A 20,775-nucleotide genomic window follows, 5' to 3' on the forward strand; every position below is an offset into this window, starting at 1 on the left:
ATGATTTTAAGAGACTGCACTGTTATAACAAATTACAATTTTATCAAGGTCAATGAATCAATCACGGGATTAGACAATACCCAGGTATAACATCAAATTGTGATGAAAGAAAGCACTTAAAAATTAATTAGATACTCAGGAAAATGTTCAAACACTGAATGGCCTCATCAGAATTGATGTCTTACACAATAATGATATGATGATTATGATCATCATGGAATAATTTCTAGATTACACAAGTTAATTAAAGATATCAAAAGAGCAGAAAAGCACAATACTAAAACATTGTATATGCTCCAAACATAAGTAAGATAGAAACTATTCCAACCGAACCAGCCCCTGTGATCTTAGGGGCAGCATTGCCAGGAGGACTGCTTGTAGACGCGCTCCCTGCAAATATTGATCAGATGGTTAGCTTAGTTTAGTACGTCCAAATTACACGGGTTTCATGCAAATTAATGTATAAAGGCTTTCCTATCTACCAGTACCAAACTTGCTACAAAGCATATATGCAGAGGTTGGTCATGCTACCAAATAAAATTAACATCAAAACCCATCAACATAATCTCACCACATGACCAAATGGAAAAGAAATCACCCCTTTTAGTTCATAATATTGTTCCCTTTTGGAGGAAAAAGAGTGGGTGTGTGTGTGTGTGGGGGGGGGGGGGGGGGGGGGTGTTTGCCTGTTTGTAACCATCAAAGAGCATTTTACATGTTCAACTCTACACTATATGTGTGAATGGCCCTGAAAGACCTGAATCAATTCCACATATGTTCTTTCAATGTTATTACAAAGCTCAGTTAATGCAGCAGATCAAGCAATGGCTTTGACTGAATGCAGACCGCTAACTTCAGTAGTGTTCAGATGGACTACTTTAGGAGCAAATGAGCAATGCAAACAGCTTCAGATATAGGTATAGTGATTTTAATATTAGTGGTTATTAACAGGTGTTTCTGCTAGTTTATGTTAGTCTCGGGGAAGGGGGTTTTGCCCTCCCCTTGGTCTTGACTAGGTTGTACCCAGTCAGATTGTTCATGAAAATAAAATATTTCTCAAACTATTATCATTGTTCATTCTTGTCAAATGCATTCGAGGAGAAAAAAAAGAATACCATGCAACAGAGATGAGTAAACAGTGGGAGAAAGAGGGCAATGTGCCAGTGTGGCCTCCAGCTTTCCATTGCTGGGATATTGCTGAAAGGGCTGGGCTAGTAAACCATCTTGCTAATCGCAACTGGCTGATTATAATGATTATTCATCTTAGGGAGTAGTATCACCTTTAATCCCCCCCTCCTCTTTCAATCAAATAAGATTACAAAGTACAAACCTATCAAATATTGGAAAATTGATAGCGAAGTCCTGAGTACTGACAGTCTAAGTAAACACCAATATCCTTATTCTTTCTTCATGACACCAATGATTCAATTGGCATCATAAAAGGTACTTAGGATAGACAGACAGCAATCTAGAATAATTCTGCTTACGAAGTAGCTCAACAATTTTCAAACACGCATGTTAAATGCTTAACATAAGGAGAAGCTAAGGTTCCTTTACCTAAGCTAAGGTGCTAGAAAAGGTCTTCAAGTGGAATGGAAGCACTTTTTTTGAAGTGTGCAATTAGTCCCTTGTAAACAAAGTACTACAACCTCAACAAGGGTCGGTCTTTAGAGGCCAAATGTCCCAAGTTTGACAAATTCGGGCAACAATTGGCTACGAACCAAAGTTATATACAACAAATCCAGCTAAACTTATGTCGACGCCTCAATTAAAACTTTATCCAAAACAAGATATCAAAACAAACCCTCCACCCACTTCACAACCACCAAAAATTCACCATCCCCATTTATTTTTCTTCCCAATTTGTCACAGACACAATGTATCAATCCAAAAAAGCACTCAGTTTTGTAACTAGTATTATTGTCATTTGTCACACACACAATGTAATAAACCAAAAATAGAAACTAAGAAAAATCAAATTTCAAAAGGCCATTCCAAAAATGAAGCTTTTTTACCTGGAGGAGTTGGGGTTGATCCAGTGGCAGGCGAAGAAAATGGAGATGGGGCTTGGGCTAAATCTGAACAAAAGGGTTAAAAATTTTAAAAATAATTATCACACATTCAAAAGTACTCAAAATAAATTAATCAATAATACAAATCCAATAATACGAGTAATTAGACTATAGGATTGCAAATCATGAAATCAACAGTATATTCACACTAATACTACTTGAATCATCGATTGCATACCAAAATCCAAATCAAAACCCACTAACATTTTAAATCCAAAACATCGAAATTTACAAGAACAATTTTGATACTAATTGAATAATTTAATTGGAACTTAAACAGTAATTTCACACTAATACTACTTAAATTATATTTTTTTTAAAGAAACCCAACCAAAATCAAAACTTTCAAACCAAAATCAAGGGAAAATTATAAATGACAAAACCCAATAGAAAAATCTAAAACAAAAAGAACAAAAATAATAAAGCAAATCAAACTATAACCAACCTTTGCAAAAGGTGCTGGGATCTTTGACAGTATTAACATGACAAAGAGTGATGAGATTAAGAGCTTGAGTAACATTAATATGAAAAGCCTGAATTAAAGTAGGATTATTATAAATATCGCAAAGACATTTTCTTTCTTTTGTTACGGCTTCTTTGAGTGGAGTACAACAGCTTGTATCGGGTGTTTTGGTGGCGTTCAAGTAAGAGAAACACGGCGCTAGCTTTGTCGCGCACGAGGGTATTCCGTCCGACCCTTGCGCCGCCGTGCACGCTACTAGCGCCGCCAGTAAAACCACCACCACCGACAATTTACCCATTTTCTAAAGGATTGTTTGTTCCCTTTTGTTTTTTACTTGGAATGATTTTATCTCACGGACTCACGGGGGCTTAACCATTTAACTTTAGTTTAGGTTAGGTTTTATAGTGTCTTTGTTTAGAGGATTTTTTTGGAACATATCTAATTAGGTTTCAACAAGTCTATCTCGAAATGACAAAATGTGTGTGCTTATCTTATATTTTCTCCATTTTTATTTAGTTAAAGCGTTTGATTTAGGCACATATGTTAAAGAGAGGAGAGAGAGTGAGAGATAAACGATAAAGCAAGTGGAGTAACTAGTAAATACAAGGTATAAAACTTATCCAAAAAGAAAATGTGTAAACTAAAAAAAACTTCCTAAACAGGAATACGTGTCAGCTAAAAAAAATGGAGGTAAGTATTATAGTATTATACTCTGTAATACGGAGTAGTATTTTATAATTCAACCCATCTTGTATGTGGTCGCCACATCGTGTAACCACTTATAAAAGAGCAAAGTACGTAACCCCTATAATATAGACTAAAAGTAACCCCTATAATACTGACCGAATAATCATTATAACACTGACCGAGTAACCCTATATCGCCGACGAAGTAACCCGTTTAACACTAACCAAGTAAACCCATTACACTAACAAAGTAACCCCTTATGGTTGGTCATACGGTGTGGCCAGCCATATATAAAATTTGTGTTTGTAATTTTGTACCGTGTTATACCATTTGTTTAAAAGATAAGGAGTAATTTTAAAAATTGAAGTTTAACCACATTTTGTTACTGATTTAAGTCTATCTTGAAATGATTTAAGGAGTAGATCACAATATCACATACATAAATGTATTTTTTTTTTTTTTTTTGTACTTTGAATATTAAACTTTAATCACTATTTGTTATTGATTCAAGCCTATCTCAAAATGATTTAATGAGTAGGTCACATAAATAGGAAATTAAATTGTTTTATATCTTGTTATTATGAAAAACGGAAAATTTGCCAATTAATTATTAGTAACAAATATCTAGATGAGTGAGTTTAGCATGAGTAGAGTTTAGGCTTGACTTGAATTTTTTATTATAAAATCTTGATAGAGCTTATAGTATGAATCGTATAGTAGATGGTTAGATTAATCGACAAATTATGTAAGTAATTTGATTTAGTGACACATTTTGTTTTGTATCTATCTAATAATGTAGACATGGAGGGTAGGACCAATTTGAGTTAGCACATGGTGCAAATTATTATGACTTGTAAGAGGATGTGAAAATTAAGATCACAACATGAACATGAATCTGTCTTCTTTGTATAATTCAATTGTCCTTCAACAATGTCACAATGAGCAGATCACATACATATGATATATCTAGAAATTAGTAGTTTTAGTACACACCTAGGACAAACTAATAAATATATGTATTAGTGAGAATTTATTGATTTCTAAGCGCTACTTGGGTAAATTTGGCATAGGTCAAACTAGCACGTGAGCAATTCATGGACGTCATTTTTTAAATATTGCTTAACTTAACATGATAATGAGTTGTGCATAGATATCAAGTTTTAAATATTGGCAGAAGTGTGATGAATCAATGCCGATCAAGGCCATCATGGTACCGCTTTTATTTTTAAAGTTAACAAAAATTAGAATTTATTATAAGCGATTTGTGAACGTGACCTATTTAGAGATGAAATGTTGGCTAGGTATGGACCAAATTAATGCATGGAAGTTCAACCTAAGGAAGGCACGATTACCAATTTTGATTTTTCCTTCACTCATTTTAAAGAACTTGTAGATTTGCATGACTAAACTCTTGGTCAGCTACATATCTAAGATAGTGCAAAAACCATTGCACTAATACTATTACCTTGGTATGTACTGTTTAAAGATACGTCGTTGGATCGTCTAATGGTTCAATATAATTGCTTGTATGATGATTTGACTCATTAACAAAAAAAGTATTTTTAAATTACAATACAATACCGTTTTTAAATTAATAAAGTACTTAAATTACAAAGAGCTAGCAGAATGGAGAAATAATTATGCAATTATTTCCCTTTTATTTACAATACAGAAAAGAAATTAAAGAAAGATTAAAAGGAGAAAGGACCCAGGTCCACAGGCCCTCAATAGAAACATCAAAGTTTCACAAAAGCAAGAAAAAGCCCAAACATTTGATCCAGTTCAAGCGATGTTATTGACCCAGCTCACTTTCCTTAGTCCATAATTACAAAATTTTTAATGCCAATCAATTTCATGTAATTTTATAGTTCTTAACATTTTATTATTTTATTGTCAAAAAAAAAAAAAATTATTATTTAAAAAAGAAAAACATTTTATTTTTTTTATTTTTTTTATTAATAAGTAGGTTCCTAAAGCCAGTATTTTGTATTTATATACCAAATCTAACCTCTAAAATCATGAACAACTTAGTTTTACTAAAGCTAAGCCAAGGTTCCTTATCTCTTAATTAAGCTGTGAGTGTAAGTAAGGGTCAATAAAACATAAAAAGTACAACTATCTTGATGGTATGGTATCGTAAATTCATAAATAAATTAGTTATAAAGACAAAGAAAAGATGAAAATCGCAATTATGTAAAAAGATATAACTTCAAACCTAAAGCTGGAGTTGGAGCTGCAGCCGGAGACATTGATGGAGCCTTAGCTAGCGCTGTTGTTTGAAAAACAATAACCACGTCAGTAACTGTTAGTTTAGATGAACTACTACGAGAGGGGGTGGTGAATAGTAGTAGGTTCCAATCGCGAAACTTAAGCGGAAATTAAAAACAAAACGCAAAAGGAACTTAAAGCACACAGCAATTTTACGAGGAAACCATCCAGTGCCTAGCTGGAAGTAAAACCTCGGCCCTATTGGGACTTATAAACAAATTCCACTATAATAGACAACTCTCCTAGTACAACCTATTACACAGACCTTTGCTTTGCAAGTTCCTCCACGGACACTTGCTAATTGATAAGAACCTATCCTATCAGACCTAAGACACACTCAGGCACCTTTTTCAACCCAAGACACACTTAGGTTCCTTTCTCGACCTAAGACACACTCAGGTTCCTTTCTCGACCTAAGACACACTCAGGTTCCCTTTTCCCACTGTGCAACCCAAGACACACTCGGGGTGACTCACTACCACTTGAATTTTAGAGAATTCAAACTCTTACACTCAAATGTGAATTTAAGAGAATTCACAATCTCACCCCAAAACCAATTACAACACAAAGACTCACTCTAACACATAAATGGAAAGCTACACATGAAACCCGAAACCAAAATGATAAAGCTTAAACCTTTGGCAAACTTACTCTTAAGCACTAAGTGGTTTTCACGCTTAAAACTCTCGCTTTGCTTCGCTGAATTATTTCTATATTTATAGAGGTTCCTCAGCTCATAAAGTAAGGTTTTCGTAAATAAGATAAGTTAAACAGAAACCTGATCTTATCTCTTTAAAACCGAAACCAAAACAGATTTAATTTCGCTTTATTTGAAAACCAAATTTTATCAAATTCGTTTTAGTTAAAAGATAGAATTTTATGAAAAAGATAAAATCGAGTTAAATCAGATTTTAAAGGATAAAATCAAATAAATTCTTTTTCATAAAACTTATAATTATCTTTTACGAATTGATTAGTTTGCCAAGCTTTATCTGATTTCTAATAAGTTCCATGCATAACAACCATTAACATGTTTACATCAACCTATAAAGCAAACTTATCTTTTATACAACTATAAGTTATGAAGTCCATCTTTTTCGGTTGATATCTCGATCTTTGCACGGATCCTTGGTTGTTGAGGCTTGCCCCAACATTACACCGGAACCAGGTCGTTACAATCCGTTTTGAAGTTCCTGTTAGGAAACTTCGGGAAGTTCCATTTCTGGAACTCTTCTTCTGTCTTTACTTGTCCTTATGGATCTTCTAAAGTTCCTTTGTCTTAGTTCCTACTTCAGCTCCCAACGCTTACTGAACCTGCAAACATCACAACACTAGAAAATCCTTATTAGATGGAAGTTTGCTCAATTCTTAACATCATCATTAAAACCTCATAAGGGTCAACAGTAACCGTTGCATATTTTATTTCCTAATAAATTAATTGTCACATTATTTTAACTTTCCACAACGTATATATTATACTTCTTCTCAATCTTTTGTTCTATTAATATTGCAGCAATGGACTTTTTGTACTATTCATCACTCTTGTTTGACCATATAATATGATTTATACGTTAAGCAAAATCTATTCATGTGAAATCTTGTTGGATTCGTCTCATAAAATACTTTCACAATATCAACTTTTTATAATTTTTACTCTTCCACAATTATAGATATTTAGCATATAAAATGTGTCTTGGGATGCGTAATTTCCTCCTTGTTGCAATATTAATAGAACGGAGGAAGTATATACGTACTTACTACTAGATTATAGTTTATACATTAGGAAAAAGTTAATTACCTTCACACTTAGCAAGTATATCAAATTGGAGGTTACAACGTTGTGGTAGAGTAAGTGCCTCCGTAATATTGAGACTCAAGGTCTGGATCAACTCAATGCTGCTAAAGATGTTACAAAGACAAGTGAGATCATTCTTAAGCACCACCTCTAGGGGCTTGCAACATGTGGCTGGTGGCACGACGGTTGTCGAGTTAATGAATGGGCCACAAGGGTTGAGCTTTGTTACACAATCTGGTAAATCAGTGCCATCTTGTGCTCGTGCCGCTAGTGTGTTGACACCGCTAGCACCACCATCAAAGCAGCCAAGCAAAACACTTCACTCATTTTGTTTTTTTTTTTTCAAGTATGTATTTGGTTTAATTTGTTGTTACGTGTTTGTTATTATATTTTGTACTCATTTTGATTTCTATTTATAGACTTTTTTTTTTTTTTTTTTTTTTTTTTTTTTTTTGGGTATTGTTGATTATAAAAAACAATAATTCTTGATATTTATTTGATTTGTAGTGCATGATGAATGAAGTTTCCTTAGGTATTATTAGTTTGAGCTTCATGTATTTTCGAAAATATGATTGACCTTGTATCTTTTTTCTTTTCAATTATAAACATACAACATGTAAGGCCCTGTTCTCTTCACCTTAAAAAAATAATATTAAGTAAAAATAATTTCAGTTCAGTAAAAATAAGTTCAGTTCAGTAAAAATAATTTCAGTTCAGTAAAATTCAATTTTCTTAAAGAAGAATTATAATAGAAAATCAGTAAAAATAATTTCAGTTCAACAAAATAATTTCAGTTCAGTAAAATTAATTTAAGTTTAGTAAAAATAATTTAAGCTCAGCAAATATAATTTTATTTCAGTAAAAATAATTTCAGTTCAGCAAAAATAAGGTAAAGAGAACGGGGCCTAAGTATATGCTTAATTATATTTGGAAAGAACCTCCCTTGAGATCGAGTTAACATCTAGCTATTTGACCTTCTCGATTAGTACTGACGTATATTATACTTTTATTTTTACGTATATACTTCTTTTAATAGCAAGTTGTTTTAATATAGTTGAATGGTTCAGGTTGAACGAATAATTTCCATTCAGTAATCAGCATATATTAATAAAAATAGATTCCTATTATTCTCTATTTTATTTTGTAAAGGCTAGGATGAGATGGAATAATTTTACTTCTTATTCGGAGTAGATATTAATTATTACCAAAGGTGCAGGTAGTTCGAATATGTTGTCCTAATAAAACTCTCATCTCGATCTTGTCCATACCATCTACTTAGAATTGAAGAGTAAGAACATGTATGGTAACCCGGTTGTACATGGTGTACAATATAGTCAAGATTATTTTTTTGCCCTTATGCTTATATCTTGTATTGATATGAGCACTTACAAGATACAATCGGTGAATCGGTTGTATGAGGACTATAACCAATCAAAACCTAATCCAATTTTTTTGTTACTTTTACTAATAAATAACCCATATATATCTGAATAAGTGCATTAATATGACTTATAAACATGACAGAGCACAGCTCTAACCATTATATCGATCTTTGATTATTGTCAATTAGTAAAATTATGTAAAAAGTTGTAATTATGGACATGTACATATGTTATTGCACTAATTTAGCAAACTTTTCATATAACAACTTTTGTCATAGATCATTTATACTATAAAATAATAATCGTATAAAGAATAAAATCAAGTCAAAATTGATAAGTGAAGAGCGCAAAATCAAAATGATGCATTTACAGAAAGAGATATAGACGTATAAATCTTCAACTTGTTTGAAAAATGAAATCCTTTAGAATGTAACCTTGCTGTCAAGATGAAGGCCGGTTCATATCTAGCTAAAATTATTTCCCTTATGTATTAATGTAATAGCTAGTCTGATTTAATGGCTTACCAAGTCTGGGCAAATAATGTCTTCAAGAAATATAGAAAAATTAATCGCAAGAGCCAATCTAGGGAGGCTATATATATGAAGTATCCTTGAATATTTCTGTTATCACGCATGTACTCACCACCTTCATTTATGGTGGCAGTAAAAAATAATACAAATACATCATTATGACATTATTGTTATTTTTTCAGTCCACGAGTAGTAGCAGCTAATAAGTTGGTTAAATTAGGATATTCCCTAATATATTACTCCCTCAATCCCGTTATTTGTGCCCATTAAAAAAAATATGGGTCAAATTTTAAAGTCTTTTACCATAAAATTTTATTAATCTGTAAGAGATACGATAATATATATAGTCATGTGAGATTTTGTAGGACATCTTATTTTATACTACCCCCGATTTTTTTTAGTTGCAACTTTGGAATATTTTATATCTCTCAAATAATACTCCAAAGTTGCAACTAAAAAAAATAGGAGGTATTATTTGATTAATATCTAGTTTTTATAATTTTTATATGTATGAAAAAGGAGATAAAACCGTTTTAAAACACATTTTGTAGACTGTGAAAAGTTTAAAAAAAAATGGAGCAAATATCAAAGACGAAGGGAGTAGTATATATATTACAAAGTCCAATGTACGGTATACATACTAGTAACTACTAATTCAATTATTTTCAAAAAATGAGCATCATATATACTCCCTTAGTCCCCTTTTGTTTGTACCATGTGGACTCACTTTTTGGGGTCAAATGGTGCAAACAATAAGTTAGGGACGGAAGGAGTACTTAGCAATAACCAAACGTACAAGGCTTGGTGTAGTGAAAAAGTTTGCATCTCATAATTAAGAGATTGTGGGATCAAACTCCACTAGAGGCACTTTGAGGTGGGGATTCATTTCTCGAGAGTTAAACACCGCAAACAATTTCTATCAACACCGCCAACATTCTAAGTGAATAGACACTGATACTCTTATTATAACCCCCACCTTTCTTCCTCTTTCTCTATTTTTTTTCCTCTCTCATCATCACCCACAACCACCACTTATCTCACCGTGCTTTCTCTCTCATCACCCATGTCTCTCATTCCCAAAGTGCCTAGCCTGATAACCCTTTAATTTTACTCATTCCCAAAGTGCCCAGTCCGATAATCTTTTTAATTTCCCCCATTCCCAAAGTGTCTCACCCGATAATCCGGGCCGATTAGACCTATGAGAGGTTTTGACCTAATCCTTCTCCTTACCAACCCCCTCCTAAAAAAAACTTCATATACAACTCTACTAGTCGTAGTTGATAATTTTATAGTTATATTTCTGCCCACCATTCGGCGAAAAAACTAGGTATTCAACTCAATGATGATGTTATACTCCATAGATAATATGTTGTCTAAGTTATGATGAGGAATGAAGGTGCATAATGTTGTGACGAGGTTGTGTAAGTTAAGTGCCTGTTTAGTTCAACTTATTTTCACTTATTTCAGGTGTAATAAGTTCAGATAAGTTCTTTTAAGTTTAAGTTTAGGAAAATAAGTTCTGATAAGGATTACCCAAGTACAATTAAATTACAACTAAAATAAGGTCCAATAAATTCAAGTAATTTCAGATAAGTTTAGATTAGATAAGATCAGTTCTGATAAGTAAAAATCAGATGAATAAAACACATGAATAATAACTCTTGTCATTAATGACAATTTTAACTTAATTAATAAGTGTCCGTTGGTACTTTTAAATCTCATGTTATGTTAATATAATAATTGTACCAAAAAACGATACGAGTAAAAAAATACCAATAAAATTATTGGTACTTTTAAATTCATATTGGTGCAATATTTTACCAAAATGACATTTAAAAGTACGAATGAACACTTGTTATTGTCGTTAATTACGAGAGTAATTATTGGCGTGAACTTTTTTTGTTGTGATTGGTAAGAAAATAGAAATAAGTGAAAATATTGGGGAGAATTTATATCTTTTTAAACACTTCATGAGTAAATTTGGCATAGGACGAGTTGGCACGCTGGCAACTGTACTCTTGGACGTCAATTTTGAAATATGGCCTAAGTGCCTAACCTCATGACAATGGGTTGCGCATGTCTTTTTAAAAAACTTGGCGGAAGCATGACCTACCTAGTTGGAGATGAAACGTAGAAATTATCAAGCGGTCTATTGGCGCGACCTGCCTAGTTGAGATGAAATTTAGCCTAGGTATGGACCTAATTAATGCATGGAAGTTTGACCTAAGGATGACACGATACCAATTTTGATTTTTCCTTCACTTCATTTTAAAAATAGTCAAAACTTAACTCTTACTCAACTCTGTATCTAAGATAGTACACTGTACTGCAAAATGTTCTTAAGGTATTTTAGTACCATTATTGTATTACTTATTGCCTCGTTAATACTATTAGACCGTACCTTAGTATGTGCAATTTAAAGATATGTTATGGATCATCTAATGGTTCAATCTAAATGCTTGTTGGCATCTTGCTTGTATGATGTTTTATATTTTTGTAGGAGGCCCACCTAGTTTATCAGAATTTAGATTCGACTACATCTGGATATGACCCGGATCGCACTTACACTTGGCTTATGGTGGGTGATTATCCTAACAAGAGTTTCTGCATAAGGTGAGGCTCGAACTCGAGACTTCCCTTAAGCGACATTACCACTTGAGCCAACTCTTGTTGGTATATGATGTTATATGTGATTGAGCCCATTGAGGTAATAATAGATTGTAAGAGAACTTTATTTTAGGGATTTTTTTTTAAAAAAAAAAATTTGTTACAACTTCTCATAAAAAATAAAATAAAAGGGGAAAGCATTTTAAAATCACAACACAATAGCGTTTTTAACTTAATGAAGTACTTAAATTACAAAGAGCATCATGGTCTCATGGAGCAATTATGCAATTTTTTCCCTTTTATTGGGTGAGCAGAAATAAGCAATAATTCAATACAGAAAACACGTATTGAAGAAAGATTAAAAGGACCTAGGCCCACAGGCCCTCAAAAGAACACATAAGAAGAATAAAACCCAAACACCTGATCCAGTCCAAGCAATGTTATTGACCCAACTGACTTTCCTTAGTCCATACCTACAAAAGTTTTAATGCCAATTAATTTCATGTACAATTATAACATTAATCTAAATAAGTCCCTCACCAAAACAATGAAAAATATGTTATTTAGAAAAAAAAAAGAAAAAAAGGAAAATATATTTAGTGAAAATTGACAAATTGATAATTGTATAAATGCATCTTGCTTGAATGTTATTGATTACACAAATTTTTAATTGGGGTGGACTTTCATTAAATTATAGTAAGACGAGTTAAAGTTGTCCTTATATAATAGCCCCCCGTCCCTATTTGATAGTCATTTTTGGGAAATTTTCACGGGAATTAATAAACATGAATAAGAAGTAGCAAAAATACATTGAAAAAGTAAATTTACATTGGGTATGCAAAAAGTAGAGAGAGAAAGTAATTAAAGTACATGGGAAAGTTAAATTTGTACAAATATTTTTGCAAATTGGAGAAAATTTTGGTAAAAAATTAATATTAATAATACTTGAAAAAAGCAAATGTGACTAACATTTGGAGCACCAAAAATGGAATAAGTGACTATCAAATAGGGACGAAGGGAGTACAAAAGTTATCTTTTTTTGAAGATTAATTTTACCCTTAAAAAACATTTATAATGTATAAATCAATCATATTTAGCCTTCATAACATGTAATCCCTCCGTCCCTAAATGATAGTCCCTTATGAGCAAATTTTAGTCCCAAAATGTTCACTCCATTTGTTTTTTCCAACAATCATTAATATTAATTTTTTACCAAAATTCCCTCCAATTTGCAACAATATTTGTGCAAATTTAAATTTCTCATGTAAATTTGTTTTCCCATGTATTTTTATTACTTTCTCTCTCTACTTTTTTGCATACCCAATGCCAATTTACTTTTTCAATGTACTTTTACTATTCTTATTTGTGTTTATTAATTCCCGTGAAAAATGCCCATAAGGGACTATCAATAGGGGACGGAGGGAGTATCTATTAGAGATTACACTTTAAAATACAATCGATCTCATTACAAATTAAAAGTTACCATTAAAGGGATAAAGTTATCATAATATTGTTAAAGTTACCCTCTTATAATTAAGTGTCTTATTGATTAAACGTATACCAAGTATTTATTTTTCTTAATAAAAAACAATCCCAATAAACGTCATTGATTAAACTTTAGACTGCTAGGGTATGAAACCTCCAAAATCGCACGCACCTTATATCATTAAACTGCTAGGGTATGTAAGGTCAATTGAAACTAAAAAGTACAATTAATTTCTTACCAAGATAATAAATCTATAAATAATTAATTTATATCAAGACGAAATGAAAATCACAATAATGTAAAAAGACATAATTTCAAACCTGAAGTTGGAGCTGTAGCTGGGGACATTGATGGAGCCATAGCTAGCGCTGTTGTTAGAAAAACAATACCACATCAGCAACGAATCATTGCATGTTTTGTTTCATAATAAATCAATTGTCACATTATTTCAACTTTCAACGATATATATACTGTACATAAATACTAGCAAGTAGATTAATTTGGAGGAAGTTACCTTCACATTGAGCAAGTATATCAAATTGGATGTCACAACGTTGTGGTAGAGTAAGTGCCTCCGTAACATTGAGACTCAAAGTCTGGATTATCTCAATGCTGCTAAAGATGGTACAAAGACAAGGGAGATCATTTTTAATCACCATCTCTAGGGGTTGGCAACATGCGGCGGGTGGCACGGCGGTTGTCGAGTTAACGAACGGGCCACAAGGATCGAGCTCCATAACACAATCTGGTACATCAACTTCATCTTGTGCTCGTGTCGCTAGCGGTGTTGATACAACTAGCACCACCATCAAAGCAGCCAAGCACAACACTTTGCTCATTTTCTTTTCTTAAGTAATTCGTAAATAGCTTGACAATATACGAATTGAAGTATGTATTTTATTTGTTTACGTGTTTGTTAAATTTTATACTCAAATTCTGATTTCTATTTATAGACTTATTATTTGGGTATGTATGTATGTAAGTAGCTTATTAAATATAAAAAGTCATTTTTATTATTTGTTTGATTTGTAGTGCATGATGATGAATGGAGTTTTCTTAGTTATACATTTGAGCTTAATGTATTTTGGAAAATATATGATTGACCTTTTTTTTGTTTTCCATCTTTCAAATAATTAAAATACAACATGTAAGTGCTTTATTATTTTAAAAAAGAAACTCCCTTAAGAGTTAACGTCTAAGCTAGTTGACCTTCTCGATTAGTGTTGTAAATTTGTAATACGAAGTATGTTATTCGTATATAATTAAGTATGCAATTCTTTAAATAGCAAGTTGTTTTTGAGATGGTTGAATGGTTAAACGGATGAATCCCATTCAACATAATTATAAATACAGTTTCCCATTATTCTCTATTTTATTTTGTAACGGCTAGGATGAGAATAATTTTAATTCTTATACAAGTATTAAGTATTAGTGGTGGCAGTTCGGATCTGTTGTCCCATTAAAATTCTCATCTCGAAATTGTCCTTCCCATCTACTTAGAAGAGGTAGGACATGTATGGTAACCCGGTTGTACATCGTGTACAATATTACAACCAAGATAATTTCTTTGTCCCCTTGTCTATATCTTGCGATATGAAAACTTAAGCCTAAGACTAACATTGATTGTCATATGTACCTAATAAGGTACAACGGGTTGTATGAATATATGAGATGGAATATAATTAGTTAGAACTAAAACACTAATTCTCATGTCAATTTTACTAAATATTCCCTCTTTATTATCTAAATTAAGTGCATCGGTTTGACTTATACACCTGCCAATTGATGCATAATTCTAACCATTAATATATTTTATACTCTATATTGTCATTCAGTAAAATTAATAATAAAAATTTGATATTACAGACTTATAAATATACATTATCGTGACTAATTTAGCAAACTTTATTTACATAATAATAGTTTTATCATTTATGTAGAGAGATACTGAGGGAGTATATATATATGGAGAGAGATACCAAGGGAGTATACCCCCGTTTCATAATGTTAGTAATTTTCTTTCTATCCGCATAAAAATTATAAAAATAAACTTGATATTAATGAAAATATACAATGAGATGAATCCAACAAAACCCCGCATGACTATATTACCTATTACCGATTAATGGAAATTTATAGTCAAAATTGTTGAAGTTTGACCTCATTATTTGCAATGGGGCAAAAAAAAAAAAAAAAAATAGGAACAGACGGAGTAATTAACAAGATAGGTAAAGATATCATAAAAATATTTTTATACAAAATATATCCTAAACTTAAGGTAGAGGAGAATATTCTATGTATATCCTTTATCACATATGTCTGGCTAAATAAAATTATTCTCCTCATATATTAATGTCATAGCTTGTTTGATCTTATAATGGCTTTACCAAAATACCAAGTCTGCGCAAATAATGTCTTCAAGAAATATATAAAAATTAATCGCAAGAGCTAATCTAGGGAGGCTATATATACGAAGTATCCTTAAACATTTCTGTTATCACGCATGTACTCATCATCACCTTCGTATGGTGGCAGTAAAAAATGGTACTCGTACAATAATGTTATTGTTTTCAATGTACGAGTAATAGTAGGTAATAACTTTTTTTTTGACAAAGTAGTAGGTAATAACTTGGCTTGGATATTCCCTTGAATATTACGAAGTACAATGTATACGTACTACTAGTACTAATTCAACTGCTTTTAAAATGTGACCTTAATATATATATCCTATATACTTGGTATACAACTGTACAAGTTGTAGTTGATTTTTATAGAAAATTAAAGCTAGCTAGGTATATTCAACTCAATGATTTTATAGATATAAGACTTTGAACAACAAATATGATTTGATATTTTGACTGGTAAGGAAATAGAAATGAAGGTGCATGATGTTGTGACTCAGTGAAGGTGCATGCATGATGTTGTGACTGGTAACTTGGTAAGGAAATAGAAATGAGAGAAAATATTGTTAATTTGAAAATTAGTTGTACTATTTTGGGGATAATAATGCTTTGAAATCTTTTAATTTGGAGCAAAGTGATAGTTAAATGGTTGAGTTTGGTTAAATTGAGTTCCCATTCTTCATATTGACACATTTCGTAGTTATTTACTATGAAATGTATTACGGAGACATAGAGTGTATTTAGTTATTCGAAAAAAAAGTAGATTTTTTTTTTATTTTTTTTTATTTCTCTTACTATGAGCATAAAAATTAAAGGGCGTATGAGATCAATTTTAATGACTATGTTCAAATTATATATGTACTAATACGTACAAAAGGATAATATAAATTTTTATCGATGATATGCAAATTATGACTTGTGAGGTTTATCATAGCAATGTGGTAGTAATATAAATTTCGAACAATATAGAATTTATTCGTGAAATTCGAAAAAGAATTGCATGTAACCACCAATCCAATACAATCCAACCTCAATGTTACCAATTGAAGAGATCGAAATCATCAATCCAATAATACAATCTCAAAAAAAAAAAAAAAAAAAAAAAAAAAAAAAAAAAAAAAAAAAACTCCGTTCTCCATACGATATATGAACACGGATATTATTACGAGTAGTAGAGTAGTTACACTAATAAAAGTGTCATTAATCAAGAATTATATATGTGTATCCCAGTTGGGATTGTAGATGTTCCTAATAGAACATTAATCCCGCCAATACCAACATCAAACTAGAAATTGGTCCCGCTCGTTTAACGATGTTTGCAGCACTCTTTCCTGCAAGATTAATTAAGATGAATTTCAATAACTAGTTAATTATTTCAATTTACTTCGATTGGATTAATATAGAGATACGTATGTGGCAACTAATACGAGGTGAAAAGTACGTCTATATTAGTTTTGAATCCTGATTATTTTGAATAGAATTACTAAAAGAAATCTTAAAAATGTAGTAATTACCTGTGGGACTTGGAGATGATTCAGATGAAGTTGTAGTTTCACCACCGGCTACTGGAGATTTAGCTGGTCCTGCTCCTTGTACTATAAATACGAATAAATTGTAAATAAATTAAACTTTTGTTCAAAGTCATGAAAGGAATAAAATGTTTGAGAATTACGAGAGAATAAAAAAAAAGGTCATACAAGATATTATTAGATTCGCTACAATTTAGTAACAAATTTTTGCGTGTATGGTTTTTGTTTATAAACTTCGTATAATAAAATATACGGATGATAAAAAATATATTTTAAAGACCGTGTAAAGTCAAAACAAGGATATTATTTTAGAAATGAGGGTACATATAAAAAATTAAAATAATAATTCCTCTGCTTTCTAGTTGTACGTTCCACTTTGGCTTGCATGTTTGCCAACAAACTACAACTTTTACCATTAAATTGGAAAGACTAGCTATTAGAAATTTTAATGATTTTACATTATATTTCTAACAAATTTGATCAATATGTCAAAATTATTTTTCATTCTTTTTTTATGACCTTTAAAAACAACATTATAAGATCAAAGGGACAAAGGGTACAACAAATCGAAAACTTATGTAAAAATTAATTACTCAAACTCTTAAGGACTTGTACAACTAGTTGCATTATAATTTTAATAGCCATATATATAAAACAATAAGAATATTACCTTTTTTACAAACGCTGGTATCAATATTTTTAATGCCACATTTGATTGGGAGCTCCATGGCCTGGGTCATATTGATATTAGAAGCGGTGGCAAGTTCAGGGTTCTCGAAAATAGAACAAAGGCATGGCACCTGTGTTTTGAACGCCTCCTTAAGAGGGCCGCAACACATTGGTGGTGGATTGGTAGTGGCATTGATGAACTGCGCGCAAGGCATCAACGCTTGAATGCACGACGTGCTGGTTGGATCTTGAGCATGTGTAGACACCAACATTACCGCGAAAACTACCATGATCATCATCACCTTCTCAAATGCCATTTTATTATATGATCTCTACTAGGATGGAAAAAACTTTATTGTTTTTTGGGTTTGTAAGATAGCTAGGTGGTGTACTAATATATGAATTTGATTTTTTTTTTTGGGCTATTTATTGTGCAAATGGATTATGTTAGACAAGATAATTTTTGGAAAATATGTTTAATTTGTTGAAGATCAGAGGTTTGGATTGGTTGTATATATAGGATTAATCTTGGAATGTAGCAGATTTATTAAGATATCATTGATCAGATTATTATAGGACCTGGCAATTTTAAGCCAAGGTGTAATTTGATCTGTAGTATATAGCTGTAACATGTTGGCCACTAACTAAATACATCACATGAACTTCGTTATTAACTGTAATTTGAGAAATTTTCATGTAGTACTAATTAAGGAGTAATTAATTGATAAATTTAATGATATATATATATTAAGATAATTTAACAATTGATTATGTTTAACAACTAAGTATACCATGTTCACAGCTCATCATGTATGAAGTTGAAATCTTAGGATATGGTTATATATATACTCCGGTGACTAGGCTTTTGCCCCAATTTTTTTTTTTTTTTTTGGCTGCAATATTAACTTGATCACGTATCTTTTTTAGACATCATTTTCCTGGAAAATATTTTCCATCAAAATAAACAGTTGGAACCAACTCATATCCTCATGAGTTTCACGTAGATCAGATCAATAACCATCGTATGGGTACATAATACTTTTACAATTTATACAAATGAAGATAAATGACATATTGGAGTAATAATGAAAGTAAAAAAGCAGTCTTTAATTTAATTAGCTACATTATAAGATATTAATAATAATACTATTCTTAGTAAATTTTTGATGTCCATTTAAAAATGCTCAAATTAAAGTGTGAAATTTATGATCTCTATTTTATAACCCACCTCAAACTCAAGCCTTCACAATTAAGCACAAAATCTTTCACAATCATGTGGATGTAGTATTTATTAAAAACAAGTGATCGAAAACAAATGCGTGAACAAATCATAACTCTTGAAAATACAAAGATTCAAATCAAGATATCATAGTTATTTAAATCAAGTAAGTTATTGCGAAAATAATCAAGAGTGAACTAGGTAGTAATCCAACTACATGTGCAATATTATTGTTGTTACTTCCACTTATGTTTAGGCCGGTCTTCGTCTTCTTTGGAATCCGACTTCCTGTGGTACTGCTATTCGTACTAGGGCATAATGTGTCGAGAGATTCACTGATTTTACAAAGCGTCAAATACTGATCAAAAGTGTCGGCATTTGAAGGATCATCAAGAACAGCGATCTTGGCACCAGCACAGAAGCACTCACTTTCATCTGTTACTACTTGTTCAACAACGGGACAACACTCTGATATTTCACTCTCAGACTTCGAATCGGTACAAGTTGATATCTTTGACCAACATTCGCCAACACCTGTTTATTTGTTGTACATAAAAAATAAATCAAAATATACCTCGCATGCATGATATGTTTTTTTTTTACATTATCACTAGACAAAGCTTTGTTTGGTTACCACGGATAAATTATAATATGATCCATTGGTTAAATGAAAACGTACAAGCACCACTAGCCTTAACTTTGGACTTTGAGGTCTGAGAGCTTAATTATATTATCTCGCCTTTCTTCTAACTTTTTTAGTTCTCCTCTATATTATATGTTGTGATACGAGTAATAATAATAAAGATAATTATTTTGGTACACATTACCTATATGGTATGATATAAAGCTTAATTTGTTCTCCTAGACAAATGAATGAATGATAGATACTACTAGCCAAGGGATAATGAAAAACCCTAAATGTATACACTAATTATAACATTGTTATGAATATACAAGTAGGGTAGTAAGTAAAAATTCATACTCATTGAAAGATAAAATGGTTTAATTAATGATGCATCAAACCAAGAAATTACCAGGTGGTAGTGCCTCATCTGGTGAGGTAGTTGATACGTCGGTAGCAGGGGTAGAAGTTGTAGAAGTAGGACCTTCAAAAATTAGAAACGCTATGTATATTAGTACATGCCACTTAAATAATACGTATGTCGTATATATATATATATATATATATATATATATATATATATATATATATATATATATATATATATAAAGCTTTATACGGAGTACTAGACCAACATAGTAGAACTGATTAACTCATCTTATTAATGACAAAATCTTCATATGAAAATAAGTAATTAATTCACATATGAATAAATAACACATACTTGGTGGTGAGGGATCTTCTACTGGAGCTGAGGTTGGTATAGAGCCGCCTTCAAAATCAATTCAAAATAGTAAACTTAATTTATTAGTGGATCGAAGTAAGTAAATAATTTGATTACATGACAAAACTTACAACTTACAAGCATATGCATATATATATATATATATATATATATATATATATATATATATATATATATATATATATATATATATATATATATATATATATATATATATATATATATATATATATATATATATATATATATATATTAATGTAACATGATCATCATGCATGATTGCATGTATTAAGGAATGA

General features: G+C 31.4%; 3 protein-coding genes across 3 annotated transcripts; all 3 read right to left on the reverse strand.

Moving 5' to 3' along the window:
• Nucleotides 1-87: 87 nt before the first annotated feature.
• LOC145569482 (non-specific lipid transfer protein GPI-anchored 9-like) lies at nt 88-2,910 on the reverse strand. Its single transcript, XM_081628826.1, has 3 exons — nt 2,518-2,910; nt 2,016-2,078; nt 88-390 (listed from the first exon to the last, which is right to left on the reverse strand). Exons 1-3 carry the CDS (start codon nt 2,831-2,833, stop codon nt 278-280), a joined length of 492 nt encoding a protein of 163 aa, XP_081484952.1. The 5' UTR covers nt 2,834-2,910; the 3' UTR covers nt 88-277.
• A 10,668-nt stretch (nt 2,911-13,578) lies between these two features.
• On the reverse strand, nt 13,579-14,129 carry LOC145567016 (non-specific lipid transfer protein GPI-anchored 9-like). Its single transcript, XM_081626248.1, has 2 exons — nt 13,805-14,129; nt 13,579-13,658 (listed from the first exon to the last, which is right to left on the reverse strand). Exons 1-2 carry the CDS (start codon nt 14,127-14,129, stop codon nt 13,579-13,581), a joined length of 405 nt encoding a protein of 134 aa, XP_081482374.1.
• A 2,687-nt stretch (nt 14,130-16,816) lies between these two features.
• On the reverse strand, nt 16,817-18,207 carry LOC145567017 (non-specific lipid transfer protein GPI-anchored 9-like). Its single transcript, XM_081626249.1, has 3 exons — nt 17,892-18,207; nt 17,207-17,287; nt 16,817-17,023 (listed from the first exon to the last, which is right to left on the reverse strand). Exons 1-3 carry the CDS (start codon nt 18,205-18,207, stop codon nt 16,941-16,943), a joined length of 480 nt encoding a protein of 159 aa, XP_081482375.1. The 3' UTR covers nt 16,817-16,940.
• Nucleotides 18,208-20,775: the final 2,568 nt, after the last annotated feature.

Source organism: Chenopodium album, chromosome 11 (assembly GCF_948465745.1).
Source record: "Chenopodium album chromosome 11, dcCheAlbu1.1, whole genome shotgun sequence".
NCBI classification, from domain to species: domain Eukaryota; kingdom Viridiplantae; phylum Streptophyta; class Magnoliopsida; order Caryophyllales; family Amaranthaceae; genus Chenopodium; species Chenopodium album.

Bases quoted from the DNA above. Each gene is read 5' to 3' on its own strand.
- LOC145569482 (XM_081628826.1), bottom strand. From the start codon at position 2,833: ATGGGTAAATTGTCGGTGGTGGTGGTTTTACTGGCGGCGCTAGTAGCG. The intron at 2,079-2,517 runs GTTGGTTATAGT...CCTTTTGTTCAG, and splicing joins TCCCAGCACCTTTTGCAAAG to ATTTAGCCCAAGCCCCATCT. The intron at 391-2,015 runs GTAAAAAAGCTT...CAATATTTGCAG, and splicing joins ATCAACCCCAACTCCTCCAG to GGAGCGCGTCTACAAGCAGT.
- LOC145567016 (XM_081626248.1), bottom strand. From the start codon at position 14,129: ATGAGCAAAGTGTTGTGCTTGGCTGCTTTGATGGTGGTGCTAGTTGTA. The intron at 13,659-13,804 runs GTAACTTCCTCC...TTCTAACAACAG, and splicing joins TATACTTGCTCAATGTGAAG to CGCTAGCTATGGCTCCATCA.
- LOC145567017 (XM_081626249.1), bottom strand. From the start codon at position 18,207: ATGGCATTTGAGAAGGTGATGATGATCATGGTAGTTTTCGCGGTAATG. The intron at 17,288-17,891 runs GTAATATTCTTA...TCGTATTTATAG, and splicing joins TACCAGCGTTTGTAAAAAAG to TACAAGGAGCAGGACCAGCT. The intron at 17,024-17,206 runs GTAATTACTACA...TTAATCTTGCAG, and splicing joins ATCATCTCCAAGTCCCACAG to GAAAGAGTGCTGCAAACATC.